This window comes from Pangasianodon hypophthalmus, chromosome 18, assembly GCF_027358585.1.
Source record: "Pangasianodon hypophthalmus isolate fPanHyp1 chromosome 18, fPanHyp1.pri, whole genome shotgun sequence".
NCBI classification, from domain to species: domain Eukaryota; kingdom Metazoa; phylum Chordata; class Actinopteri; order Siluriformes; family Pangasiidae; genus Pangasianodon; species Pangasianodon hypophthalmus.
In genome coordinates this window covers 21153150-21176257 of record NC_069727.1, presented here as the reverse complement: position 1 = coordinate 21176257, position 23108 = coordinate 21153150, and the positions used below count along the sequence as shown (strand labels likewise).

At 39.6% G+C, this 23108-nt stretch overlaps 1 protein-coding gene across 11 annotated transcripts in view; it reads left to right on the top strand.

Moving 5' to 3' along the window:
* cacna1c (calcium channel, voltage-dependent, L type, alpha 1C subunit) overlaps positions 1 to 23108 on the top strand; it is a 279528-nt gene that overhangs the window by 146933 nt on the left and 109487 nt on the right. For 10 of the 11 annotated variants that reach the window (XM_053241769.1, XM_053241767.1, XM_034313006.2 and 7 more), the window contains 6 exons: positions 12733 to 12902; positions 16205 to 16295; positions 19124 to 19150; positions 19582 to 19742; positions 19950 to 20175; positions 21227 to 21428. In XM_053241769.1, the coding sequence (XP_053097744.1) occupies positions 12733 to 12902; positions 16205 to 16295; positions 19124 to 19150; positions 19582 to 19742; positions 19950 to 20175; positions 21227 to 21428 (877 nt within the window). The remainder of the gene's footprint in view (positions 1 to 12732; positions 12903 to 16204; positions 16296 to 19123; positions 19151 to 19581; positions 19743 to 19949; positions 20176 to 21226; positions 21429 to 23108) is intronic. The other variant, XM_053241768.1, reaches the window with a different exon arrangement.

Below are 23108 nucleotides of genomic sequence, written 5' to 3'. Positions count from 1 at the left end.
TGGGATGTTGTAACTGACATCCAATACACTGAACTTGTGTAAAATCAAACCCCATTTTCCCACCAACCTGAGAGTTCCTCCCTTAGGCTCTGCCTCCAGTTATCACCACTGACAGTTCCACACACTCTGAGCATCTGTCTGTCCACTCTTTCTTCAAAAATGAACAGAAAGAAGTGCAATTACTGCTACTCTTCATATAGCAAATCTAAACTCCTGTCTGCAGATGTATCATTACTGTAATGCATCACAAAGTGCCCAGAGATATACTGATGCAATCATCTTAAGAATGTTTCAATAGTTCTGCAGGTAAAGACCAGGGGCTAATTAGTCCATACTTTAGATATCAAATGTCCTGTCACTGGAACATTCCTATTTAGCTCTGACTTACTTCTCCCTTGATCATGTCAATGAAATCTTGTACCTCAGTTGGAGCATTGAAGATGTGGTTGCACCAGTAGTCTTACAGGTGAAATCACACCGTGTCGGATCCCCAGGATCCGCAGCTGCTGACAAACTGAGTCAAACACTTTCCACTGCTACTGAATCCCCACAGCCAGATCTGAGTAAAATATCACCTATTGGTTCTTGCACTAAATGTTTTTTTCACCCAGGCGGTGTTGATTACCTTCACTTTATCCTCCTGATTGAGGAACTTTATTATTAGCATTCTCAGTGGGGCATTAGCATCCCTTTTCAGTCTGACTAATTGTGTCCTCTCTAAAAAGATTAGGTTTTCAACCTCAGATGTTTCTGTGACTCATTTTTCCAAAAAAGAGCAAGGATCTGGTCCTTTGACACCCTCTGAAGTTTTGTTCTTCTTTTCCAGTGTGTGTACCTTGTGCAACCACGCCATCTTCAGCTGACGATAATCTTAGCTCTGTTTGTGTCTTTCCTCATTTCTATTATGGCTGTCATAATTACATCCAGTTTAGAGAAAAAACTCAGATTTCATGGCATTCATTGCGTCCAAAATAGTATCGACGACTTCACCTTCCAGCACAACTGTGGCCCCTGCTCCATGTTCCATGTTGTTGTTAGCTTTCTGAGCTACACAGGTAACACCGAAGTTAGTTAGCTTTGACTGTTTCTATGTTTTTCCTCTTTTTTTGCTCGATTTGCTAGAAGACAGCATCATAGTACCCAAAACAGAACACTTAGCTCCCTTACTTTTTGCTGAATCAATTGCAGCCATAACCAGTGCAAAAATATGCTTTAATGAAAAAAGCAGGTTTGCAGACAATTCCAAACGTGTGTGTGTGTGCGCACTCTATTCTGTTCATATTCTATTCTATGTCCATGTTCACTTTTGCTTTAAGCTTATAAAAATGAATAACCATAAACCAAGTGCGTTATGTGGAAATAAACAAGGAGAACAGTAGGGAATAGAAATCTGATGGGGACTTTACAAGACTTGCATGTGGTGATGGCTATCGATAGAAACTGTAAACATATTTCCGATGATAAAACAAGTTCCAAAACAATGTTTTCTAATCTAAAGGGCAGAGTCCCAGGGCCAGTGATGTGGAAGTCAAGTGGCTCTGGATTTGCTGAATACCTTGGCAAGGTCAACATAGGATTAGGGAATCTGGGTGTTGCTCAGGGTCTCTGGGCTCTCAATGTGGTTGGAGTGGCACTGTACAGATAAACAACTGTTAAAACAGATTTTACTCCAAGCAATGAGCTCACCTCATTTCCCGATGTTGTGATCATGAGTGGATAACCAGGGGCAGCCTAAAACAATGGGGTCATGGGGAGACTTTGTGATCATGCAAGAGATGGTTGCACATGCAAAATTCTTGTGTGCTTTTAGAAGGGGGATTGTGCACTTAGAAACTTGCGAGAGGGAGAAGAGGGATATTCAACATCTGAGCCATGTTTTCATCCATAAAGTTACTGGCCACCCTGCAGTCAACAAGAGCATGGAAATAGTGTGCTTCTGAACACTAGGATAACTGGACAAGTAATGTAACAGGTTTACTTTTGATCATGGGTATAAGGGTGTGGCTCACCTGTTTCAAATTCTTGTCTTATCTATTACTGCAAAAGCAAATAATACTGCAGTCGTGTACATATTAATGACCCTTCCTCATCCTGCAGCCATCATACTGAAATATGGTGTGACAATGTTTGAACGAAAGCAGACAAACCCAGAATGGATTTATATATTTAGCAGTTGATTTTTAATACTGGAATGTTTGATTGTTGCCATGCCTTTTTTTATTTGTTCAAAATTATAAATAATAAAATGGTAAATAATGATTTGCTCAAAAAATATCTTACTTAAAGAGAAGAACAATGATCAGGAAGGACCTTTTATTGCTGCATGTCATTACCAGAAACGTCAGTCCCCCCTCTGGGTTCACGGAGGATGTCTCTCCCCTCTTTGGCTCTGCCTTGGACTTCGCTCCCCCTGCCGGCTTTGCGGTGGCTGTCATTTGACTCTTAGGGTCCACTTTGGAAGTCGCGCTACCACTTAGCTATGCAGAAGAGATTGGGCTGCCTCACTGCTCTCTGGATGTCACATCTCCAGCTTGCTACGCTAAGTTTACCACTTCTCATCGACCCAAGAGCCTCTAGAAATGGAGAGACTTTGGGCTTACTTGCCCTGGACCCCATCTTGAGGACATCTCGCTTTGGGAGCTGTGCATTAAAGAGGGGGTTCTGTTCCAAAGAGCGTAGAACTACATTACCCATCAGCCCCAGCACATCACATGACCAAGTCACACACCTCACTATTCACTCTCGCCTGTGTCTCATTATGCCTTATTAGCACCACTATTTATGTTCTAGTTTTTCAGTGTTGCACTGTCAAGCTTTTGTTGTGTTTGCAACATTATTGCTTATAGTCTGTATGTTTCCACAGCCTGTTTCAATTCAATTCAGTTTTATTTGTATAGTGCTTTTAACAATGGACATTTTCACAAAACAGCTTTACAGAAATCTGGATATAAAAATTAAATTTTAATTTACCTCTAATGTAAAAGCCAGAGGTGATGTGGCAAAAAATAAACCTTGAGAGGAACCAAGGTTTATAATAGAGTGATTATAAATCGTTCCACTTCTATAACTATAAAGTCAAGCAGTGCTAAGTGTATTAAAAGGAACTTGAGTATGAGCATCATTTGAGTTTTAAGCTTAACTTTCTTGTATCAAACTGAATTTATCAACTGTTCAATGATGGTGACTTGAGCGTAAACTGTTAGCAATTTCTGTCTTAAGGCTATCAAGTAATAACATCCAGAACCATCTTTAGGGTGTCTGTGTGGGGCCCTTGGTGATCTTTAGGCTGTCCATGTGATTTTCAGATGATGAGAACCTCAAACAGAAGTAGGGCATAAGAAAATGTATATTGTGTGCAGAGTGCAAGCAGGGACTCTGGCAAGACTAGCTATGACAGCATAACTAAAAGGGAGAGCCAGAAGCTAACACAGACATGAAGGCAACCTGGGACATAAAGTTCCAGCCACTCCACCATCAACACACCTGAGTGAACGCGTGAGAGTGGGGGGGCGACAGCATCCAAACATCCCAGTTCACCACAACACTCTATGCCTGTGAAACCCTCCAGACCTGCTCCTGTACCTAAGAAAAAACTATTCACTAAAGGCTTGACTAAACAAATATGTTTTCAGCCTAGACTTAAACACTGAGACTGTGTCTGAGCCCCGAACACTAAGTGGAAGGCTGTTCCATAATTGTGGGGCTGTGTAAGGGAAAGCTCTACCCCCTGCTGTAACCTTCATTTAAAAGAGCCTGCACCTTTTGATTGAAGCAGGCATGGTGGATCATAAAAGCTAAAAGTTCACGCAAGTACTGCAGTGCGAGACCATTCAATGCTTTTTAAGTCAATGGTAGTGTTTTATAATAAATATGACATTTTACTGGGAGCCAATGCAGTGTGGATAAGATAGGGGTGATGTGGTCATATCTTCTGGTTCTAGTAAGGATTCTCGCTGCTGCATTCTGGACTAACTGGAGCTTGTTTATGCATCTACTGGAACATCCAGACAGTAAGGCATTACAATAATCCAACCTAGCGGTAACAAAAGCATGAACTAATTTTTCTGCGTCATGTAGTGACATTATATTTCTTATCTTAGCAATATTTCTGAGATGAAAGAAAGCGATCCTAGTGATATTATCTATATGAGCTTCAAATGAAAGACTGGAGTCAATAATCACACTAAGGTCTTTCACTGCTGCATATTATGAAACAGAAAGACCATCCGGATTACTGTGTAATCAGAAAGCTTGATTCTAGCTGCCCGTGATCAGAGTAGAAGTACTTCTCTCTTGTTGGAATTAAGTAAGAGGAAATTATTCAGCATCCAGTGTCTAATGTCCTTTATACATTCCTCAACTAAGCTGGTGTCTCTCATCTGGCTTTGCTGAAACATACAACTGTGTGTCATCTGCACAAAGGTAAAGCAACACAAGTTCAAGAGACAAAACCCTGCTTGGAGGCCAGTAGTAAGTCATTTACTACTTTAACCAGCACTGCCTCCATGTCATGATGAGGCCTAAATCCTGATTTAATGAACGTTATTCCTATGTAAGTATGAGCATATCTGCTGTTCTACAACATTTTCTAGGATCGTGAAGATAAAAGGGTGGTTTGATATTAGCCTATAGTTGGACAGCTGACTGGGGTTGAGGTCAGGTTTTTAATCAGGAGTTTGATAACTGCTGGTTTAAAGGATTTAGGTACAAAGCCAGGGCTAAAGGAAGAATTGATTATTTTTAGAAGAGGTTTGATTGCTTCTGGTAGTATCTGTTTGAAGAAATGTGTACGTAAGAGATATAGTACACAAGTTGATTATTTTGGTGAGGAAATTAGTGAAATTAGTTTGTTTAGGGATTGAAGCATTCTAATCACTGATCTGATATAGTTATATTGTCATATACATGATCAGTTATCAAATTTAATTTTATAGTCTTAATCATTTGCCTAATATTTTCAATTTTGTCATTGAAAAAGATAAAAAAAAAAAGTCATCCCTACTCCATACTGATGATGTGTATACTTCTGTGGTGGTCTTATTTCTAGTTAATAGAAACTAAATTTACAGTACTAAAGTACTGGGCGATTTTGCTTGAACTATTTCGCAGTACCGTTTAAAGGGCTGCATTCGCACCGACAGCGGGCACTAGGAAGTGACGTAAGCCAGTCGACAGCGACGTCATTTGTGCGCGGCGTTCAACAACGGAAACAAAGAAGAACAACGTGAACAACCGGAGGATGGAGGACGCTGTGATCGGAGCTGTGTGTTTGTTGTGTCTCGTGTCCATCTGTTCTCCATACTTGCGAAATAAGTCGACACTACAGTATGTTTACGCGGCATTTTAAATCATGGCAGATGAGGGCGTTTTCCTACGCGTTTGGCCAATCAACGTCTACTTACGTCACGGATAGTACCAGTCGTGCTGGTTAGACCCTGCTCCGGAGTAGGAGCTCATTTGGTTCTCGAAAAAGGCAGTCGGTACTAAAATCACACCCAGTTCCAGAGGTGCAAAAACGCCAAAAAGTGGGTAGTTCCACAATTAGTTCAGGTACTATGAAAAGGTTCCCGTGGTGCAAAAGGCCCTAATTTTGCTACAGTATTAAATACAAACCTAGGATTAGTTTTGTTGTTAAACAACCAGGTTAGAGATGAAATCCACATGTAATGAATCTATTTTAGTCAAATAAATAAATAAGGGGGATCCATACATCTGAGAGCAGAGCCAAGCGTATTTAAATTTGAGAGTGGAGAACAAAACATACGAATTCAACTATTTCAACAAAACACCACTTTGAGCATTTCAGTCCAACCATAAGTTTGAAACCAAGTCAATTCCTCATCAGTCCAAGATAGTTTGTGAAAGAGACCAACAGTTCATCAATTTGTAGAGTAGAAATCCAATATGAAGTATTTCAAACCATAAAGCATAGTCCAATAAAGAAGCAATGTGATCGATGTTGGATACCAATCATAGTCCAGAGGAAGTGTCCATCTTGTTAGATTAATGAGGCTAACAGTGAACCCCCTAAACAAATATAAAAAACACAAATAAGAATATACAACTCACAATAGTAACAACTACAAAAATCACAGAATATATATAACTTACTATGAGCTGTAGAAGCTCGTCATAATAGGGTTTATAATAGCATAAAGCTGAGACAAGCAAACGCTCAAAGCCACGCCAACACCTCTACCAAACAGTCTTACTTGCCCCTTTTAAAAGAATAGACTTTTCTTCCAACACACTCCCTATTTCCCCCTTGAGGTAGGGAGTGGTATTATAACGAAAGAAAATGGAACAGTTTACCCAGACTGTTACATGCAGATTCACAGAGGAATTCATAATACAGCCCTGGGGGTCTGTAAATAATAATTAGTGGAATTGATTGGTATACATATTTCTTGTGGCTACCTAAGTTATTATCAAGAATTTTAAAAGCGTCAAATTCAAAGAATTCTGTGTGACGGCTAGATTATCATTATAAATGACTGCGTCGCCTCCTCCTCTGCCAGTTAGATGGGGCTGATGTATGTAACTGTACCCGGGAGGACTAGCTTCATTTAATGCTACAAACTCATTTGGTTTAATCCACGTTTCTGTTAAACACAGTACATTAAACTCCTGATCAGTAATGGTTTCATTAACAATAAGCGCTTTAGATGTAAGAGATCTAATATTTCACAGTCCTAGCTTCAGATCAAAAGTGCTGGCTGTGCATTCAGTATGATCTTATTTTATGTTAATTAAATTACTAAAATAAACTTCTGAGTTTTTCTACATTTTTGTTTAGTTCAGGGAACAGACACAGTCTCAATATGGTGGAACCTGAGTGATAACTCAAAGCAGCTAGCAGACGTCAGATCGTCAAGGATGACGATCAATTCGGTGACAATATATGCCTCTCTTTCTCTGTCTTGGATGACAAATATTCTAAATCTTCTTGCTCAGTTTCGTCTGGGGGCATCTCTCCTGTCTGGGGTGTTACTGAGGCTGATTGGGATGCTAACGGCAGCCACTCCTGTAATTCCCCTGGGCCTGCTTCACCCGTGGCCCCTGCAGGTGTGGAACAACAGCCTTCAGTTGGATCCATCCTGTTATCGTCATTGATGGATTGTAGTGACTTGCAGTTGTGTGTGTGCCCTTTGGCAATGGACATCTCTAGCCTTTTTGACAGCAGGCATTCCATTAGGAATTGCTCCTTCTTGTTGGAAGGTGGTAACAACTGATCATCCCTAATGGGTTGGGGAGCAGTTTGGAACCACAGGAGTATCAGTGGCAAATGGTCGAAGGACCGGTCTATGGATCACATCAACCTGGCAGGCAGCCACGTGCTTGTATGCTCAGACAATACATTGACGGTTTTCAATCTGAACCATCAGGGGGCACAAAATGAGAGAGCTTGCTATGGCTCACACACGGTATCCTCACCTGGTCACTTCCACTTCCACTTATTGTGGCTAGTACCACTATCAATATATATCCTGGAATCATCTATTCCCATCTGTCAGGGATTTCCCCCTTGCTCTGAGTCTTGAAGCACTCAGCACATTTAAGCTACCTGTAGCGCGACATCGTTCTCATTCTCATGTTTCGTGTTTCGTGCTTCTTGTCTATGCCTAGTTATGCTTGTTTGCTGATCGCCTGACCCTGTGCTTGTTTTTGAATATGTGTTTTCTCTGTTTTTGGATTTATCTGCCTGCCTTTCAATAAAGCCCTTTACTGCACTTGCATCCCACTCCACCCTCCATTTCATGACAGAACACTTCTCCCCAACAGGAAAGTGCAGCAGGAAGGTGAAATGGGCAGAATGCCATAATAACCAAGCCAAAGCTTAACTCAATTCTTTTTTCTTAATGGACTTCCATGTATCCCCCAGAACCATTGGACGGATTTCCTGTTTATCCTGAAAGTTTAATTTTGCAATGCCAATTTTATTTTGTAAGCTTGGTGGAACCCAAGCCTGATGAGAAGCAGTGGCTGGGATTCATGTTGTTCTGGCTCACTGGCGCAGCCCGCCAGTGGACGGAGCTCCTGATCGCCATGGGATCTAGCAGCCTTAATGACATAGCCCAGTTTGTTGGACTGATATTCAAAGAGTACATTGTCCTTAACCATTACGGGACAAAAGCTTACCTAACAATCTCTCTCTCTCTCTCTCTCTCTCTCTCTCTCTCTCTCTGTCTCTCTCTCTCTGTCAAACTACACATGCTACTCCTGAGATACCAGTGATCCTCACCCCTTCTGCTCTCCGGACTTGCCTGATCCAACCTGATGCCCTACTTCTGGTTGGAGTTCTTATCAGTTGAGTTGCTCGCTGCTGTGTCCCAACATGGACAGCCCGAAGATCATTTGGGTTGCTGGGGATGGTACCACTTGGGGTCCATGGAGATGGCTTGGGGATCTCATATGGGGAGTTGTACTGTGATGGCTTGGGACTGAGATTGCTGTGGTGGCTTTGGGGCTGCAGTTGCAGTGAGCTCAGGACTCAGCCTCCCACACCACTGATGTTACAGCCTCCCAAGCCTAGCCCGAGCATGTCCTAGCCCTGCCACCTGACCCTGGCGAGCCTGTCCTAGCCCTGCCACCTGACCCTGGCGAGCCTGTCCTAGCCCTGCCTCTTGACCCTGGCAAGCCTGTCCTAGGTGGGGGGGGCGGGGGTATTTATTGGCGCTTGGTGGGGGACTCTGTCAGGAATTTCCCCCTCCGACGCTCAGCGCGCTTAAGCTACCCGTAGCACAACAGTGCTCTTCTGGGTTGACTTGACATAGCCATGTGTGTTTTTCTTTTGGTTTCGGTCTTGTCTCCTCCCTTGTCTTGTTATTGGGGTTGTGTTCCTAATGTGTCATCATCATTATCACCTGTTCCTGATTTGCCCTTGATTAGTTTGTCTACTTATATCCTAGTGTTTCATTGTAAAGTCACGAAGTATTGTATCGGTGTTTTGCCGTCTGTATGCTACCGAGCCTTTTGTTTAGTGTTCATGCTTCTTGGTTTTGATCCTGTTCACATTCTTGTATTTCGTGATTCTCGTCTGTCTAGTTATGCCTGTTTGCTGATCGCCTGACCCTGTGCCTGTTTTTGACTACGTGTTTTCTCTTCGTTTTTGGATTTGGCTGCCTGCCTTTCAATAAAGAGTTTTACTGCACTTGCATTCGTCTCTATCCTCCACACCACCATCTGCAGTTCTTACTGATCTGAGCACCAGACTTCCTGCAAACAACTTTGCAGACTTCCACTTACCTGTCGTTAAATCAAACCAGTCCATTATTATGGATACAAAGGATTTAAGGAACATGGATATTAAAGCGTTTGGGATAGGGGGCTGTATGTTAAACAGGGGGTTAAAAATAGTGGTTCTCTGATGCCATATTGTTCACTGCTCATGCTAGATGTTTTAAACAACCCCCAAGCTTTGTACACAGAACTGTAGAAACATGGACAGTTTGTGCTTTCAACAGACTTATCTATTAAAAAAACTCTTTATCCAGTCCAATGCCATCAATATCCTGAAGTATGGCAAGACCATACAGTATCCACTGTACTTTTCCAGACCAGTACATGAGTTTTTGCAGTGTCTGTAACCTCATGGCCATGATCTTTGTGGGAACATGAATAAGGCCCTGCCCTTCTTCTGCCATTGGCAGATATAATGCTCCTGGAGGCAACCAGTGATGACCATCCCAAATAAAATCGATGAAAGCTTTCTGCACCAGTATGATCAAGTTCTTATTAGTGTCCAAGACAGTGAGTCTGTACCACATCACTGAAGCTGCCAGATTAATTAATTGTTAATTACTAGAGTCTGTAGAACAGTTGGGGGAGTAACCTTTAAACAGTCCACCGCAGTTTTTCCTCCATGTACTGGTCATTTCCTAGAAAACCTCCTAGAGCCTTTAAGCCATCTGTGTCCAAACTACATTGGTGTGGGAGCTGGGGCAGGCCTCTGTCCTGCCAGTCACCCATTAGGAATGATGTACACTTGTTCCAGGTGATCTTGCCAGATGTTGCATTGAAGAATGTCTAAGCAAGATGTCAACTTTGCACTGTCCTCTGTATTTTTGATAATAACAGTTATGCAATTCAGATTGAGCTTGGTAGAGGTTCAATAGTGATGGAGTACTTCAGGCTTCAGAGAGGACAGCCTTGTTGTACGCCTTGTTGTACAAAATAAGGAGCATGCTCAGAATTAAGGGCTCATTAACAAGACCAATTAATTCTGAGCATGCTCTTTATTTTGTGATATGAGTCTGATAAAATACAGAAACTGTGGACCAAAACCACAGTCTCCCTGTGGTCGACTCTGTAAAAAGCTTTGTTTGGTCCAGTGATAGAAATCCAATGTTTAGTCTGTGTCATTTCGCTAATGTGATCTTAGAAGAAAAAAATTATCAAAAATGGTCTGTTTTGGAATACAGTATGATTGGTCTTCATGCAGGTTCTTAGTCTGTAGGTTAATGCTTTGAAAATATCTGAAAATATTCTAGCAGTATGTCATATGTCCTGGCCAATTATGTTCTAGAAGCTTTCATATAATTCAGAAGGCCATTCAGACCAGGTGATCTTCCATTGTGCTGTTCCTGCACGACTCTTGTCAGCTAAGCGAATATTAAGGGGTTTTCTAGTTCCAACCAGTGTTTCCCAGGGAGTTATGGTAGGTCATGTAGGACCTCTTTCAGTGCTTCTGAATCATATGAATCACAAGTCTTGGACTGAAAAAAAGTTTCTTGTAGAAGGCAATTGCAAAAGACCAGATCTTATGTTGGTCATTTGTTTCCTTGCCCTCAGGGAGTTTTACAAATGGAGATATTTCCTCTGGCTTGTCTGTTTTTCTAGTTCAAAGAATAAAGGATTATGTGCATTCATATCATTTAGTTGAGCGCAGTGGGCTCTTACAAGTGCTCACTTGCCAGACACTTCAAGCGGATTTCTTAGCAGGATGTTATTCTTCTCATTGTGGCTAGTATCTGAAGTGTTGTTGGAACTGCTTTGTTGAAGTGTTTGTTGTTCTAGTGCTTTTATTTTCTTTTTAAAGCTCTGGTGCTGTGAGTGGTGTACTGCTGACAGAAGACTTTTATGTGCACTTTACCCATATCTCACCACTGACTTAGTGTGAGGTAACTAGATCTCTCCTCTCTCCAAGAATTCCAGAGAAGTTGAAAGCAGTGAATAAAAAAGTGATCCTTTAGTATATTAATATTAATCTGCCAGTGTAATGAAAACTAGTTGATAGAACAAAGAGAGTTGTTGAGATATTTTGATGATCTGATAAAGAATTAGGTGTTATGGAACTTCCACAGAATCTGCTTTTGTTTTGAGCCTCAGCATAAAAATTGTCAAGCCTTGCCCCAGACACACAATTGGAGTTCAGCTCCAACCATGTGTACTGTCTGATGTCAAAAAATCAACCAAGATGTAATAATTTGCAGTGATATTTTGCCATGGATTTAAGTGCCTTTGAAGAGCAAGGATAAGGCTTTTCATGAATCCATGTCCTGGTCTAAGTTGCAGTTAAAATCTCCCCCTACTGCTATGATTCTCCCCTGAGGTTGGTCCGAAAGCACTCCTGAAAGCTTCTCAAAAAAATTGGTCCACCACAAGCAAAAATCACCATCATTGTTATTGCTACAGAGAGATCTAGTGTTTCATACTGAGCATCCAGCACCATGAAGGTCTGATGACTGAATCACATTACGTGCTTTAGCTCTGGACTTTTTAAACCAAGTGGGTTTGTTTTTATCGGACTAAAGAGTTCATCATACTGTGCGAGAACATGCTCAAGTGTATCATCTGACATAAATGGAAGCACATTGCTGAGAGTAACTCTGTTTGAGAGAGACATCCTAATCAATAGCCTTATCATTACTGCACTACAGACAGAGGGAGAATCGGGACCAACTCATCATTAATAAACATTTCCTGCTCTACTAAATGAGTTACTATATGTATGTCTTTAAGGAAGAATGCTATAGCCTTGTTTATTCTGGATGCCAACACAATTGGGTCACTGCCGCAATTAAATACTATTCCACTGACAATGATGCTTCTGGAATTCATTTACAGCCATGCTGTAAATGCTAGATAGAGAGTATAACAACAACAAATAGGCATCAGGTGTGCCACATTGTAATTGGCTCATTCCTCAACACTCCTGCTGCCTACTCTCATTAAAGAATTCGAAAACATCAAATCCGTGATTGCCTTTGCAGCATTCTGTTGATATAGTGATATAGGTGTGCGCCCCCGAGAGCAGCAGGCATTTGACAGCAGGAGATGTAAAATGGCAGAACAAGCTCCAGACTCACTGCCTTTTCCTACCCCTGAGTAGCCCAGATGTTAAAATTGAAATTTTTCATATACAATTTTGCAGCCTGAATTTTATGGGTTGAATTAAACTAAGCAACCTGAACACTGAAAATTGAATATAGATACTTGATTTATTTGAATACATGAATTTTAAAATAAGAATCACTGAACACTGACAAAACTTAATTCAAACTAAATAAATACAGATGTGTGGTTTTCAACCTAATATAGTTCAATGTTCAATGAAATCAAATTTTTCTTTTTCATTATTAAGAATGCATTGGCTTTTAAAATTCAAATATTTCTTTTATTTAAATCTTTGTCACTTTTTTGCTTCCATAGTATCAAAGACATTCAGATGTTTCTTTCTTTTTCCTTCTCCTTTTATATTTATTTGTTTGTCTTTCCCTTGTCGTGACTCAGAGAGTTCTCTAAGGAACGTGAAAAGGCAAAGGCACGTGGAGATTTCCAGAAGTTACGAGAAAAGCAACAACTTGAAGAAGATCTTAAGGGCTACCTGGATTGGATCACTCAGGCTGAGGACATTGACCCAGAGAATGATGAGGGACTGGATGATGCCAAACCCAGAAACTGTGAGTAGAGGATCAGTTAGGACTGGGTCAAAAATGGGTAGTATGTACTCACAGGCAGGAGTGAATGGGCTTAGACACTTTGGGCGATCTTCAGATTTGAGTTAAGTGGGTGTAGTGAGGAGTTAATACAGGCAGTGCACACATTTATACTCATACCTCAGATGTGCCTACAGACAAAAATGCTATTTCATGGCATGAGAGTTGAGCTTGCAGGGCATTTTGACCTTGGGCTTAAATACATAAATATGACATTAATTAATTAATTGATTGATTGATTGATTGTCCCATTAAAGTACATGAAAAAGGTCATACAGGCAGGACAAAAGTGCAAAAAATTAATGTGTGCTTTACTGTGGGCAGTGCATGAATTGTAGTAAAGTATGGTGGAGGTCAAAACAGGCAGACAACATTAAACAGGGATAATCTGTAGTGAGAAAAGAAATTCATGAGCAGGATCAAAACCAGAAAACACTGAAGCTTAAAACAAGGCAAACAAAACTTTGCAATGAGGAATGGAGGCAACAGAATCAGGAAGAGGCGGAGTGATTGTGGCACCCCTGCATTGCCAGGAGGCAGAATTATGGGATGGAGTGATGATTTCCTTCAGCTTCCAGCTGAAACCCATCTTGTCCACCAACATACTCTATATAGAAAAGAACAGCATATTTGCCTCAGAACAGGGAACCTGCAGCTCCTCCTCATAGCCTTGGGCTTTGACTCCGTTGTTATGCCTGGATAGCAAAAACCTCGTCCCGATAGCATAAATCTCATGAACAAATCTCATGCAGTGTCTCTATCATGGGGTACAGAAGACAACTGTAATACACTTAATTTTGTTAAATGAATCCATTTATTATCTTGCAGAGCTTTTTAAACCCTGTGTCATCTGGTCCAGTTAATCAAGTTTAAATCAATAAGTAATTTAAATGCTGTTGAGATATTTCAGGAACATAAGAAATTAGGATTCACACATAGATTTTAACAAGCCACTAATGTGCACTGGTATGCAGGGTTGCCATGCCTCAGCAAAATTTCCACCCCAACTTCATATCAGAAAGTGCACAAAAAGAATGGAAACTAGCCCACAAAACTCTGGAAAATGGAGCTGCATTTTAAATTCTTTTCTCAGTTTTTGCGTTGGAAACTAGTTCACCATGGCATACACACATTCTGATTAGTTGTTTCAAAACTAGCCCAATATAGCATTAAAAAAATGCAGCCCAGCTGGCATGACTCGAGGGAGTGCACTATTTTGCATTCTACTCTTAACTAGCTGTGCTGTGAAAATTATGCAATTCTGTGTAGCTCAGACATATTTTTGAATCTTGCATTCTCCACTTTACTGATGATACAATATGCCTTACATTCCATGTGCCTTGAACCATGACCTGCTCTACTGTTTATTCCTGTGGATTTTCCTTTTGGACAGTGTTTTGCTTTGTGTTTTAACCCTTTTTGCCTGGCCTTTGGATTGTGACTTTGGATTGTGGACCTATTGTTTTAATAACACCTCCAGACGTGGAGCCTCGAGACTTTTTCACATTGTGGGCTGTATTCAGAGTGAGTTGAGTGCACATACTAAGGATTTAATGCCAAAGTTGTGCACATTATTATGAAGGCGTAACTACAGACTTATGTGCTATTCAGAAGTTACGCGAGAGCTACACACTCAGAGCAGAGTCTGCTTAAATCAGAGGCTTGTCTCATTTGTCTGATTCTGACATCAGATATAAGACAATATTTCTTGCAAGATATCAGCTCTAGTGAGGAGAAGTATTAAGTCCAGTACCATTGGTTAACCGTTTCTTGTGTCCATAATATGTCATGCTGAAATTTATGTTTTAAGAGAAAACACACTCAAAAAAACTTGGAATGGCATTTGAGGCCATTATTATATGCATGCATGTGACATTAATTAATAATATTATAATTAATTTATTAGCAGTGTTTTCCCATTAAAGTCCACAAAACCTTTTTTACATGGAGGAGATCTGAGGAGATAGCATCTTGATCTGAGCCATTGCTTATCATAAGAAACAAATTTTAACTACAATTTTTAACTATACTTATATACAGTTATATAGTAGTGCTTGGTCAGCTTAACCTTCAAACCACTGGCACAGAAGAGCTCATTGAATTAACAAAAACATTGACATTATTTTAATAATTCAACTCAAAATAACTAATTAAAAGCCTGATAAATTAGCCTACACCCCACACTCCGTACAATTTCATGATCTCTACAGTGTTTAGTGTCTCGTGGTTCATTAAGTTGCACTGTACCTCCAGAAAGTATTCACACTCTAATGATTATTGCTCTTTTTGCTGTGTTGTCATATATTAAATATATTAGAATGCGCCCATTTGAAGTAACTCTGTACAGAAATAAAAATAAATAAACAATTTAAATCTCCTCAGAATTATTGACAAATAAAAAAAATCTCAACATACTTGATAAGTATTCATCCCACAGAGTCTATACTTAGTGCATTGTCCTTTTAACGATTTTAAGTTGTCTGAGATGTGTCTTTATGAGCTTTTGATTTTTGGTATTTTCTCCCATTCCTCAACGCATATTTTCTCCAACTCTGGACACTCTCCCGTAGCAGCCGGCTCTGTGAAGAGCTGATGATATTGTTGGATTCTGTGCAGGTTTTCCTGTTTCAGCCTGTGAGCTCTGTAACTCCTTCAGTGTTGTAGCTGGCCTCTTGGATACTTCTCTGGCAACTGCCCTTCTTGCCCAAGCACTCAGTTTGGCCTGATCTTGGTAGAGGCTGAGGTGTGGCATATTTTCAGTGCTCCTGAGAAAGTTCAAAGCTTTGCTGATGTTTTATTATCCTTCTCCATCTTGTTTTCCTCCTAACAACTTCATTTCAAAGCTTTGTGGGCATGACAGCAGGACTGATCTGGTCTGAAAGGGGGATTAATACTTTAATACTTTAACTCAGTTAAGCCGTTTTTAGATTATTGAATTTTTAAAATAATTCTGAGGACATCTAAATAATGTATGCAATTTGGTTTTTGTAAAAGAAAATCCATTCTGATATATGGACAGTATACAATACAGCAGAAAATGAGAAGTAATCATTAGGGAGTACTTTCTTTAGGCACACTCAAAAGAAGAGACAAAGGAAGGTATAACACCACAATATGTGTGTGTATATATATATGTATATATATATATATATATATATATATATATGTATATATAATGTACACACACACACACACACACACACTTCATGTTAACTTCTCTCTCTCTCTCTCTCTCTCTCTCTCCCATATATATGTCATCTATACAGTGAGCATTCCAGCAAGTGAGAGTGAGTCCGTGAACACCGATATCCCTCCCACTGGAGATTTAGAGGGAGAACCCTGCTGTACCCACCTAGTGTAAGTCATTTTGCTTCATTTCTGTTCCTTCTTTAACTTAATTTTGTTCTCCCTCCTTTGTCTCCCCTTAAGCACTTAGTGTACTGACCACATCAGTGCTGGTCAGATGCAGGGTAGCATCAAATGAATGATGCCCCAGTTCAAGTGCATATGTACTACTTTAAATGACATAACACCATGGAACGGCAGCATCCAACTAAATAAATATGTTTTAATAGTTTTAATTACTTTGGTATAAAAGAGAGCAAATATGCAATGCATTTGTTTTAACCTTCTGTAAATCAGAGGTAACACGAAATGTAAGTGACGCTAGAAGCATAATGTAGAATACTGTATTTTATTACATTTTAAACTTTTTTTTAAAAAATAATTATTAATTCAATTTAGATCATTAGTCAGATGATTACTATAAACCATGTATGTTATGAGACACGTTTGCTGGTCTTTCATTACAAGAAATTGCTTATTATGATAGCATTTGGTTTGCACATCTTTGGGCATCTTTTTACATCTGGGTCTCAGGCAAGACAAGGCTTACCTTTTCCAAACACTTTAAATTACTTGTTTTATTTCATTTTATCTTAGTTCTCCTTACTTTCTGATTCAACTCCTCCAGTACGTATGATGGTGGGGTGTGCCTTACTCTTTCTGTTTTTATTTTTAATGGTAGTCTGGGGGATGTTCAGAGTTTGGCATTTTTTTTTTAATAACCGAACATTATTTTCTGCTTTTTCAAGTGAAGATTTGTTTTGATAGATGCTGGACAGGGATACCATAAAGCTAATAAAATCAGACATTTTTTTAAATGGGCTCATTTAAGTTTATCAAAGAGCTCACTGAGTTCCACTGTACTGTGCGATCTGTACCAACTAATTTAACATCAATGCATTTTTCCACTGCCGAGCAAGAATTGGTCAGTAAAATCTACAAAAAGATATCATTACTTAAAAAAGTAAACACCTTGAACATTACGCAAGAAAAGGATCAATAACATATTTCTCCAATGTAAAGTCAATGGTCTCAAAACAACACAGAACCTACAACCACCCACACACCCACACACCCACACACACACACACACACACACACACACACACACACACCTACACACACCCACACACACACACACACACCCACACACCCACACACACACCCACACACACACCCACACCCACCCACACCCACACACCCACACACCTACACACACACACACACACGCACCCACACACACACACACCCACACACCCACACACACACACCTACACACACACACACACCCACACACCTACACACACACACACACCCACACCCACACACACACACACACACCCACACACCAGCCACTTTAATAAGAAGGAACACCTGTTCATTCATGCAATTATCCAATCAGCAAATCAAGTGGCAGCAGTGCAGTGCACAAGATCATGCAGTTGCAGGTCAAGAGCTTCAGTTATTATCAATTATAATAAAAACTTAATAAATTAAAATGCAAAATAATCAGATGTGCTGGGGATCACATCACAGGAATGGCACAGGATCTTTTACTAACTGGTTTTGACTGAATGGCCCATTGGGTTGGCTTGTTTAGTCACGGTGATCACAGTTTTCCCATTTTGATGTGATCATTAATCAAAGCTCTTGACCTGTGTCTTTCTGATTTCACGCATTGTGTCGCTGCCACATTGTAGAATTAATCCTTTCTACATTATAAAAATCCACTATAAAGAGGAGTGAACATCAATAAACTAAACAACCCTTTGCCTTTAAAATACTTCAGTAGCCTCTGGGAGTCACTTTGTGTAGTTTTATAGATAAAGGTTTTTCTAAGAATCTTAGAGAATCTGCCACAACTCTTGTGGAGACTTTGCCTGTTGTACGTCACAGTTGTTGCAGATAATCCCTGACTGCCTTCATTCTGTTTTTTTCTATGAACAGTGGTCTATTACATAACATGTTGCTTTCTTTACTGCCATGCAATTTATACAATAACTTTTCATTTTTATTGGAAACCTATTTTAGTGTTTGGAAATCAATTCCTAAACTAGAATATATATATGTCATATAAATTCTGAATTTTTCCTAAATATCATTCATATTAAAAAGTAAATGGATTGCCCATCTGTAGGGATATCAAGAGTAAAAAAGGATAAAACATGATACCTGAAATATAAAAGAAGTCTTCCAAAGTGTTAAGAAAAATAGTTAATTTTTTTGGTGTAAAATATTTAATGATTTAATGCTGATGAGGAAAATTATAGAAAACATATTTTTTTAAAACTAAATATTGCAATAATCTTGACATTGTGCAAACAGTTTAGAATTTTCACGATGTGACTCGTACATAATCAAAATGATTAATGTTGCATTCATTGCGTGTAGTAATTTCATTAATTTTATATCACCCAGGTCTAGGTCTGTTCTATACTGAGCTAATGACTGAAATACATACTGTCCTCATATATGTGAGCTTTCCCTACACAAGAGAAATAGAAAAGAAACATGTTTATTTTGTTTTCTGTTTCTATGAATCCCCTCTTGATCCTGATGAGCTATCTGCTCATTGTTCCTCACTGCTTGTTATTTCTTGCCTTTCTTTGCATTGTCTTCTCTCTGTTTCTTCTGATGATCTGTGGGACTAATCAGCTGCTGGCATGGCCACAAGGGCACTGATTCATAATCACTCCTAGTGAATATGACATTTCGTTTGTGTGCCTATGTGCTGAACTAGGAGCTGCTGATTTTTGTGTTCTGTCTCTCGCCTTGTAGACGATGTCATCCATAATGTTATGTCCTTGTTCTGTTATAATCCATTCTGCTTTTCATTCCAGAAATAGGATCTCCAAATCCAAATTCAGGTTAGTACATGTTCTCACTGTCTGAAGGAATGGTTTGCCATCTAATGGTCATCTTTAAAGCTTCTCATACATGTGTGTTTGTGTGTACATTGTATATTTGTTCTGAATGTTGTGCCCTTTCCACTGTATCATCATAATGTGTCAGTTAGGCTGTGACTAAGGTTCCTCTAACTGCCCATAAGCCATTAACGGAGGGATTGACACATTTAGTACTTAGTACTTTCACTTTAGCAAATTCAGACCTGCTAAAGTTTGCAGTGAGTGCCTGTATACCAGGCTGTCTTTTAGGTCTTTTTGAGTTGAAGTGATTCACATGTTCTACAAGTGATAAGTATAAAATTAAAACTTACATCCTTCAATCAACAAATAGGTTCCTCTATATTCCTGTATATTTCTTAATATTTTCTGTCTGTCTGTCTATCTTTCTGTAGTCGATATTCTCGTCGCTGGAATCGTCTGTGCCGGCGTAAATGTCGGGCTGCTGTGAAGTCGAATGTCTTTTATTGGCTGGTTATTTTTTTTGTGTTCCTGAATACTCTAACCATTGCCTCGGAACACCATAAACAACCACAATGGCTGACTGATGTACAAGGTGATAATGAAATGCACTCATTTATTACAGCTGCACATTGACCACCATAGATGAAACTACATTATGTTTTTAGAAATAAGATAAGATAAGATAAGATAAGATAAGACAATGACAATGCCAGCTTTATTGTATGTAAAGATTTATTCTTGAAGAAAACTCATTATGTAATTTTTTATTGTCTTATGCCTTCGAATTTCCTGTTCCCAGATATCGCCAACAAGGTTCTCCTAGCTCTCTTCACTGGAGAAATGCTTTTGAAGATGTACAGTTTGGGACTGCAGGCGTATTTTGTCTCACTTTTTAATCGCTTTGATGGTTTTGTGGTGTGTGGTGGGATACTAGAGACCATCCTGGTGGAGACGAAGATTATGTCCCCTCTAGGCATCTCAGTGCTGCGTTGTGTACGCCTGCTGCGCATCTTCAAAATCACCAGGTGTGTGTGAGAGTGTGCAAAGTGTGACTCAAGACATAAGCTCAATCAGGGTATTCAGAAGAATTTGAAATCAAATTTAATAAATCAATTTTAAAATTAATCTTTTGTATAAATGTAATAAAATAAAATCATTTCATATCCACAAAACTAGGCAGTTTTAATTTTATTTTATACTGTTATTGGAAATAGCCCATGTAATTGACATACTGTGTACATACACTCACTAACCACTTTATTTATGCACTATTTATAACTGTACACCTGCTCATTCATGCAATTATCCAATCAGACAATCATGTGGCTACAGTGGACACTGGCTTATTGAAACTGGGCAGTTGAAGATTGGAAAAATACCAGGTGATGTTTGTCCAATCTTCAACAGTCCCATTTTGGTGAGCGTGTGCACACCATAGCCCCAGATTACTGTTCTTAGCTGACAGGAGTTGAACCTGATGTGGACTTCTGCTGTTGTAATCAAGGGTCAACACTGAAATGCAGTTGTAAAGAGTGGTACTGTAGTCTTTCTGCCCCAAGAACTGTTTTTTTTTCCCCCATTCTGTGTAAACTCTAGAGACTGTTTTGCATGAAAACCCCAGGAGATCAGCAGTTTATGAAATACTCGAACCATCCTGCCTGGTGCCAACAACTATGCCAAGGTCAAAGACACTGAGGTCATATTAACTGAACATGACTTTATAGATTGCTCCACTGCCACAGGATTGGCTAATTGGATAATTGCATGAATGAGCATGTGTACAGTTGTTCCTAATAAAGGGGTTTATGTATTAATTACATAATTATTATTTCATTTAATTACATAATTATTATATACTTTAACATATAGTATATAATTGTTCATTCTCAAAAGAGAAATTAGAAATGAAGCCAAGCACATGGACTCTTATATTGGAATAATATTTTTGGTGTTGTTTCACCTTTACTATAATAGGTATTTTCACCAGAAGAGAACATAAGGGATAACACATGTATGGTTATGAACTGTTATTCTGAGTGTGGCTGTGTACTAACATTGTTCTGCACTGGAACTCAGGTACTGGAACTCTCTCAGCAACCTGGTAGCATCTTTGCTGAACTCTGTGCGCTCCATCGCCTCCCTGCTGCTGCTACTCTTCCTTTTCATCATTATTTTTAGTTTGCTTGGCATGCAACTGTTTGGTGGGAAATTCAACTTCGATGAGACACGTCGGAGCACATTTGACAACTTCCCCCAGTCATTACTCACAGTCTTCCAGGTACCTTTCATGAAAATTAGCAAATGGTAATATAGAGAATAAATGTCACATGCAATATTTTCATGCAATATTTTGAGCTTGAAACATGTGAGGGTGCTATATAGTAAGAGAGTGAAAGGTCACCTTTATGAGCCCCTGCCTCAACCACCAGTATTTATTGTTTATATACAAGGTGGAGGCTTGTAACAGAGGTGGTCTTTATGCTATGCTAAAGTCTTATCAGTCCCTGCCAAGCATCTTGTTAGCAAAACAGATTTAACTTGTTTTTCAAGTACACAGCTTGTACAAGGTATATGGTATATGACTTGATAATCAATGGTATATACATAAAGAAATAATACAGAGCACAGTAATAGACAATAGAAATGAAATAAACATAAAATACATATAGGCAACAATGTACATAATACCCATGACATAATATTTCAAGATGCACAAAATAGCATAGCATAAGAAGAAGAAGAAAAGTTTTGAGCAGTTAGGGCCAGTTTATGACTGCAACTGCTCTTGCAGATGTCTAGTTTTTATTTTGATTGCCTGAAAACATTTCCCAGAAGACGAGCATTGATATAGGTAGTAGCCAGGGTGTGTAGGGTCAGCTATGATCTTGCTTCTTTACACTGGGCAAACAGAATTCACGGATGGACAGAAGGCTGAACCCAATGGTATTTTTTAGATGTTCAGATGATGTACTGCTGTTGGCCTGTACTGAACCAGCTCCAAACCAGACTGTTATGGATGATGTTAAAATGGACCAATTTTTGGCTGTGTAGAACTGAATCACGATTTTGTAGTTTCCATATATGTTTCTGGAAAAAAAAGTTGATGCTGAGGATTTAGTTTGTCAGACATCCCACATCCCGTCAATATGTGGACTCATCATATTAGACCATTCAGGGTAGTGACATTCACAAAGTTAAGGAGTCGGATGAAATGGTAACCGGAGGTGTAGCTGTTTGTGTAAAGTGAGGAGAGTAGAAGAGAAAGCCCAGATCCCTCTGGTGTTCCAGTGCTAAGAGTTAGAGGGTTGGACAGATGTACTGTAAGAAGTCAGTGATCCAGTAACAAATAGAAACAGGCAGATTGAGTGTTTGGATATATAGTTTGGATCTGTGCTTTGGGTCATTTTCCTGTTTTAGGAGGAAATGTGCTCAAATCAAGCACTGTCCACAGGGTTTTGCAAAATGGTATGGTAGCCTTCCTTGTTCAAGATCCCTTTTATCATGTATGACTCTCCCACTTTAGCACCACCAAAGCACCTCCAAACCATCACCTTTCATCCACCATGCTTGACCAATAGCATCAAGTACTCCTCCAGCATCTTTTCATTTTTTCTGTGTCTCACAATTGTTTTTCTTTGTGTTCCAAACACCTCAAACTTCAAAGATTCATCTGTCCATAACACTTTTTTCCAATCTTCCTCTGTCCAATGTCTGTGCTCTTTGGCATCTTAATCTCTTCCTTTTGTTGGCCATTTTCAGATATGACCTTTTCTTTGCAACTCTACCTAGAAGGCCAGCATCCTGGAGTCGCCTCTTGGCTGTTGACATTGAGACTGGTATTTTGTGGAAGCTGCCAGTTGAGGACCTGTTTCTCAAACTAGAGTCTCTGACATTCTTGTCCCCTTGCCCCCACTTCTCTTTCCTTCCTGGTTAGATCCAGTTTGTGCAGTTCTTTGGA